This window comes from Plectropomus leopardus, chromosome 4 (assembly GCF_026936395.1).
Source record: "Plectropomus leopardus strain MGB_pleo_1.0 chromosome 4, ASM2693639v1, whole genome shotgun sequence".
NCBI lineage: Eukaryota > Metazoa > Chordata > Actinopteri > Perciformes > Serranidae > Plectropomus > Plectropomus leopardus.
In genome coordinates, this window is record NC_142179.1 from 12,697,744 (window position 1) to 12,704,439 (window position 6,696).

Below are 6,696 nucleotides of genomic sequence, written 5' to 3' on the forward strand. Positions count from 1 at the left end.
CTAGTACGTATGCTCTATGGGCCAGTGGATCCTGGTATTTCACACTTTTCTAAACCCAGAAAAAGAAATTTCTCTCCTTCATGCACCACTGAGCAACTCTCATAGGAATGAACGAGGCCACGTCCCCATGGTTGTATCCAGATTTGTAATAGATCCATGGCTCAGTGGCGCATGATGCAGGACGTCTCTCTCCCAATGTTAAGCAAATGTGAAAAAGTCTTTCTGGGCCAGTGTACATGTGACGCACTTTCGGCCACTATGTAAATTTTGCTTCAGAGCATGGTGCACTTCCTGGGGGCTTGCACTGAGCAGTTCTCAAAGGAATGAAAGAGGCCCCGCCCCCTGACTGTACTGCGCAGACTCGAGCTCCAAATGACATCACCTACATGATGGCAGTGTCCATATCATGGATTTATTATTGTGAAGCCCATATAATGAATATTTTAGCCTCACTAAAGTATAGCGGGCGTGTCATCCATCTTTATATACAGTCTACTTGTGGTAGATACACCTCAAAATTGTGCGATCAGCTAAACAATAATTTTATGTGATTTATAGAGCCTAATATTATTTGTAATAATGCATATGACAATCATGTATTTTTATTTTTCATGTATATTGTGAATGAAAATAATAAATGGAAGCAGCACCCAGGTGGAACTTTGGCCATGGGAGCGGTGCACCCCGGTTTGTTTTCCGGCTGCACCCCAAACGCCGTCTGGATGACGAACTAAAAGCTCCACGTTTTATCTGCATTGAACGGGTCAGTAGTTGGTGCTAAATGCCAAATTCAACTTCATAAAGTGTAACTTTACATGGGAAAATGTTATTAGGATGTTTTGCGATCGTTTGTTTTTTGTTAACTGAGTATTGTGCAGGCAGGTCGCTGGGCTTTTTGGTTAATTACTTTGCATATTGCTTTGTTGTGTCTGTTTACAGTATGTAATTTTATTTAATGAAATGTATTTATAAATATTTCCCTCATAGCACTTCATAGTTGAAGAGATACACATGTCTATGGAGAATGTAAACCTTCGACATCACTATTAGACACTTTTCACAAATATTTAAACCTGTGAACTCTTAGCAAATTGGTGCAATTTCGTTCAAAAACATGGGGAAAAAGGCAATGAGCAACTTGGTAACAAATGTTCTACAAGTTTCAAGAAATGAGTAGATTTAGAAATTTATTTTTATAAAGCTAGTGGAAAATGCTTAGGGGGAAAAGAAAAAAAGCTAGGGAAAATAGATTTATAGCGTTACAGATTTCTTATATGTACACTTTATTTCCTCATGTGTTTGTTTTTAACTTTTTATTAGTTTTTCTGTTTGTTTTTTTTCTCTCGCTATCTTTCAGGTAATTTTGTTGTACTTACAAATTTCTTGCTCATTTTTGGGTCATTTCTCCTTTCATTGCTTGTTTTTCAAAGTAATCAGGTTTCAGAGGGTTAATATTGTGATGTATATGTTTTGATGTATACATTTTAAAGGTACATTATAGGTGAATGTTTAGTTATAACTGAATGGGTTTTACATTGAAAATGTAGTGAATTTGAGTGAGTTATTTTACAAAATGTGTAATTGCAGATTAGATGCTACATGTGTTCAGTACAGTTGAGCAATGCTGTAATTTGCACTATATTTAATATAGTGGCCCAGTTTCACTTATGTAATGGTGATAATGAGTATTAGGATGTTTCTTGGAGTAAAATACTGCAAGTACACAAGGAGTGTATGATATTATGGGACAGTTGGACTTATTAATTGTTTTATGCACTTGCTATATAGACTGAACTGCACTGAGAGAGATTGACACTCAGGCAAATGTGATGTATTGAATAGTTTATTAAGAATTTGAATAGATACGGTCTGCATTACGAACTGAGCACTTTGTGGGTTTTTTTTTTTTGCTGCTGCATTTTATCTGCATTTTACAGAATCTCTTTTTTTGTGGCTGTCCAATTCTGGGACCCCTAACATTAAAACTCCAAAAAAATTGTGTGACAGCAATCAGATGTAGTTAACCCATTCACCAGAGAAAACCCCTGTTGTGCAAAGATGGCGTGAACATTTTTCTGAGTTCACCCATGAGTCTTAAATGGGCAGCAATCAAGAAAAACTGTACGTTTTTCTTTGTGTAATTTATGACTCAAAGCCACTTTGAACAGGGTGTAAGAATTCCCGGCTTTACCGTCACCTTGTGAACATTTAGTGGCACTGATTTTGAAATGCAAAAGTGAAAGTATTTACAGTAACTTGCATCTTTATGGTGGCTTGTCAGGGTTAACAGGAAATAAAACTTCACTGAGTTGGACAATTGCTTTAGCCGTGTAGAGTTCATGGTCAGGTCATGCCTAACCTTATGTCGACATGGCAACTGCAGTATAACAGGAAACATTCCCAACTAAAATGTTTAAGCTAACATGCATTAATTACAATCACATGTCAGTTATTTAATCTTTATATGTATACAAAACAGAGGATTGGCCCTGAATCATATATAACTTGTTGTTTATCTAGAACATCTTTAGCCACAAAGACGAGAGCTCATGTTCTTCCTCTGGTCATCAGTGTTGGGCAATTCAGTATTCAGGAGGAAAGCAGAGTGTGTGAGCCCAAACTTTGATGACTTATGAGTGTTACTGTTAAAGGAAATGGCTGGTATAAAACTCTGATATGTTGTGGTGCTCAGATGACCAAAATATAGAATTGTTTTTTAAGTTTGATATGTTTTCCAATTGTGTGGCTAAAGCCTGGAGGAGAAGGCAAGAAAATGTGTTTAACCCTTTGTTTAACTTGGATCGACATCACTTTTCTTGTGCTGCATTCAGACACCTTCACAAGTATTTAAGCTCTCCCTTTAAAACATAGAAAAGAAGCTATTGAGTTACTTTGCAAGAAGTCTTATGCAAACTGCAAGAAAAAAGTAGATTTAGAAAAGTATTTTTGAAAAAGCAAGGGATAAATTTCCATTTTTTTGTCAATAATCATCTTAATTGTATTTTTTAAAATATTTTACAGAATTATTATTATTATTATTATTATTATTATTAGGGCATTTTAGCCTTTATTAGATGGGCCAGATCAGTAGTGTGAAAGGGGGAGAGAGTGTGGGGGCGACATGCAGCAAAGGGCCTTGAGCGGGAGTCGAACCCGACGCCGCTGCAGTGAGGACACTGCCTTTATTCATGGGGCGCCTGCTTTATCCACTCAGCCAGCAATGCCCTAGAATTATTATTTTTAAGCACATTTTCCCACCAGGCTATTTTATTTATTTATTTTATTTTTATTTATTTATTTTTTAAAATATTTTTTAAAGACTTTTTTCTTTTTTAAATTTTGATTTATTTTTGCAAATATTTATTTTTATATATACATACACACACACACACACACACACACACACAGACACACAGACACACACACACACACAGATAGATCTGCCATTCTGAAAACATGTTGGTCTAAAACAGTTTTCTGTTTCTTGCTTCTTGCATGTATATATGTAAATATATATATTTGGGCTGACATGCAGGGAAACTAAATTAAATACAGTTAGAAAAAGCGGCAAAATTTTAAGGGCTTTTGTCAAAAACACTGAATCAGTTGGCCATTAATTTAGTGGAGATTTTTGGTGAGGTCCATCTGAATATTTCCACTGTGACACAACAGAGTTTGAAATGCTAAAGGGAAGTGTTTCTTAACTGAAAGATTGCTAACATTAACTGTCTTTTTATTGCAGTGAATGAATACTACCTGATTTTCAAAGGTAAAGTGCCAAAGAGAACAAATGGTTTTTGCAAGTTTGTTCTTTTGTGGTAAAACTTGACATCCATATATTTAAACATGACTGCCACAATATTCTCCTTTTTTTAATTTTTCAATAAATGCATCTTTGTTTAACCGTGTGAAACCTGAGCAAACTGGTTGATTTTTTCTGATTTTTTTCTTTCAAAAACATAGGGGGGGGGCAACAACAAAAGACGTGGCCCAAAAATAAGCAAAAAAAAAAAAAAAAAGGAAAAACATTTCGATGAAAAATTCCTGAAAATAAGAACAAAATGTACAAAATTTAAACAAAATGTTGTAGAAAAGTACAGAATTGTTAAAATTAAAAATATAGTCTTCTGGACATTTTGTTTTTTTTTTTTACCTATTTCTTTTATTATTTTCTAATAATGTCCCCCTCTTCTTCACAACTGTTTTTTGGGTAAAATTTCTTGCAGTTTGTGTGATAATTCTTGCCCAGTTACTCATTTCCTTTTGCTCTGGGTTAAAGGGTTCAATACTTTGTGAAAGGTGTAAACAAAGTGAAACATTTCACCAACTATGTACTTCTCTCTTGTAAATCACTAGTCTTTTTGCCCTCAGACTGTTCACCCACAAAGGCCACAGATCATCATTGGGCCATATTTGCCACATTGCCTTATTTAATCTTCATATTTTGCACTTCTGAAAACCAGTGTGGCTTTCAACTGTCGAACAAAACATAAAATACTTTGTTGGCAGCTCCAAGAGCAAAAAGAAACTGACTGAAGCTGACTCATTCAGCTTGATATTTGAAAAAGAAAACAGCAAATATTTTCCGTATTTTATTTGTGTTATTTGTGTCTTGAGTCTGTTGACCCTGAATGCGTTGCACTTTAGCGCTTTGTGGTGATAAGTGTCAAAAGTAACCACTGGCATTAAAGCAGAACATGCGAAATCTAAGAGTCTGCTGATCTTCTTCATTAATCCATTAAATTTATGAATATGCTTATGATTTTTCATATTTTATGTCCTGTTTTTTTTTCACTCATATATATATAATTTGGCTTTCTGCAGAACTGAAAAAAATCAAACTAATTCAATGGTCGCATATATTCTGTTTTTATTGAACAGACATTGATCCACAGTCATTTACAGCTTTCACATATTAAAATTTGTTTATTCTCCAGGAGTTACAAAATGGTCAAGAAAGAAGACCAATATGCTTAAGCTGCAGCTGCTCCAGAGTCTCAGAGAAAGACTGTGATCATGCTGGAGGATAGCAGCAGAAAGAGGACACTGGAAACAGTGGGTATGTTGCTGGAACCAGTGGGTTTGGGGGTAGAAACTGGTTTTGCACCACCTTCAGTCGCCTGGCCAGTGTTACACAAGTCCTTGTCACAGCACTTTATGGGGCCAATACATGCATCACTTGGGGCACAGGTCTTGCTGACGACACCTGCAATATATGAGAAGGAAAAAAATTGTTACAACAATAAAAGCCACCAGACTTTTAGTACAGCATCAGCTCCGATAAATAATATTTTTGAAATACTTAATATTAGTTGTAGAAAAATAATTCACCATTCGCTTCGGCGTAGGCACAACGGCTATTGCTGAGAGGACAAGTAAACTCGTCTTTGCATGTTTTGCCGTTACATACGAAGCATCTCAATCCGCATGCTGTACAAAAAAACAAGAAGAGTGTCACACATGTTTTAAGATACTCCACGTCTAATACTCACTGTTTTACATATTTCCATAAAAGAGAATATGAGGAGAAACATGAAGAAAAACTCAAATAAGCTGACAAATATTACGTTTTGGTATGATAGTGTTTTTTAAAAATCAAATAGAATGCAAGCATTGTTTTAAAATCCGTTCCTCATAAAACAAAAAAAATCCATAATTTCATTATTGTATTATAAACCAATTCACATGAATCACAAGCTGTTCTTACCTGCAGAGACAGTCATAAAGAAGATCAGAGCTCCAAAGAACTGCATTGTGAACGGAAAGAAAGTCAGACCTGTAATCAGCGTGTTAGAGGAGAGCTGGAGAGAAGACCTGAACTCTTCCTTTTATAGTCTCACCCCTCAGTCCTTTTTCAAAACCTGACAGTTGCATTTCTTCACAAAGCCTCTGCCCAGATTGAACACATTATGTACAAGAAACAGTCATGCAACTGAATGTTTAAATACAGGAACAGAAAGTGACATTAAATCATCTTTAGTAGCTTGTAACAAAACAGTTTTTTTTTGGGCGAAACTAATCGGAGCAGAAACATTGAGGTAGTTTAAAGTACTGAACTGATTTATACAGCAACAACTGACATTTGACATTAATTTTACAATCTATTAGCAAATTATGATTTTTTTTTGTGACTTGTTCATCTGTGATCATTAAGTCTTGCAGAGAGAGCAGAGGTTATCCGACATTCAAGATTTCACCTTAATTAAAAGTATTACCAGCAAAATGTAAATTATTGAAAACAGGCAGAATGGTCCCTTTCAGGTAATTGTTTTATGTATTTAATATTATTTATGGGAATATTATTACTCATGCTTCACAACGTGAACAGCATTTAGATGTTGCAGCTGGTAGAGGTGAAGCACATTTGATCTATTTTACATACTGATAGATAGTTTCATCTACAGCTCAGTATTATATTTACCACCTCCAGCTAGTTCAGAATGCAGCAGCTCGCCTTCTTACTGGTTTTACCAGACGACATCACATCGCCCCAGTCCTGGTTTCTCTCCACTGGCTCCCTGTTCGTTTTAGAATTGATTTTAAGGTTTTACTGATCACTTTCAAAGCTCGGTTGGGTCTGGCTCCAAGCTGCATAACAGAAATGTTGACCCCTTATGAGCCAGTTTGCAGCTTTAGGTGGGGCCCCTCTGGCCGTTCCAAAGTCGAGGCTTTGAATTAAAGGTGAACGTGCTTTTG

General features: G+C 35.8%; 1 protein-coding gene across 1 annotated transcript; it reads right to left on the bottom strand.

Moving 5' to 3' along the window:
• Positions 1-4,853: 4,853 nt before the first annotated feature.
• On the bottom strand, positions 4,854-5,867 carry LOC148189735 (uncharacterized). The gene is made up of 3 exons (XM_088076582.1): positions 5,708-5,867; positions 5,332-5,430; positions 4,854-5,206 (listed from the first exon to the last, which is right to left on the bottom strand). Exons 1-3 carry the CDS (start codon positions 5,751-5,753, stop codon positions 4,998-5,000), a joined length of 354 nt encoding a protein of 117 aa, XP_087932708.1. The 5' UTR covers positions 5,754-5,867; the 3' UTR covers positions 4,854-4,997.
• Between the last annotated feature and the right edge of the window lie 829 nt (positions 5,868-6,696).

What these genes read in the sequence shown, in the direction of transcription:
- LOC148189735 (XM_088076582.1), bottom strand. Translation starts at nt 5,753, where the DNA reads ATGCAGTTCTTTGGAGCTCTGATCTTCTTTATGACTGTCTCTGCAG. An exon ending in CTTTATGACTGTCTCTGCAG is followed by an intron (nt 5,431 to 5,707) that starts GTAAGAACAGCT and finishes TTTTTTGTACAG; the next exon opens with CATGCGGATTGAGATGCTTC. An exon ending in TGCCTACGCCGAAGCGAATG is followed by an intron (nt 5,207 to 5,331) that starts GTGAATTATTTT and finishes CATATATTGCAG; the next exon opens with GTGTCGTCAGCAAGACCTGT.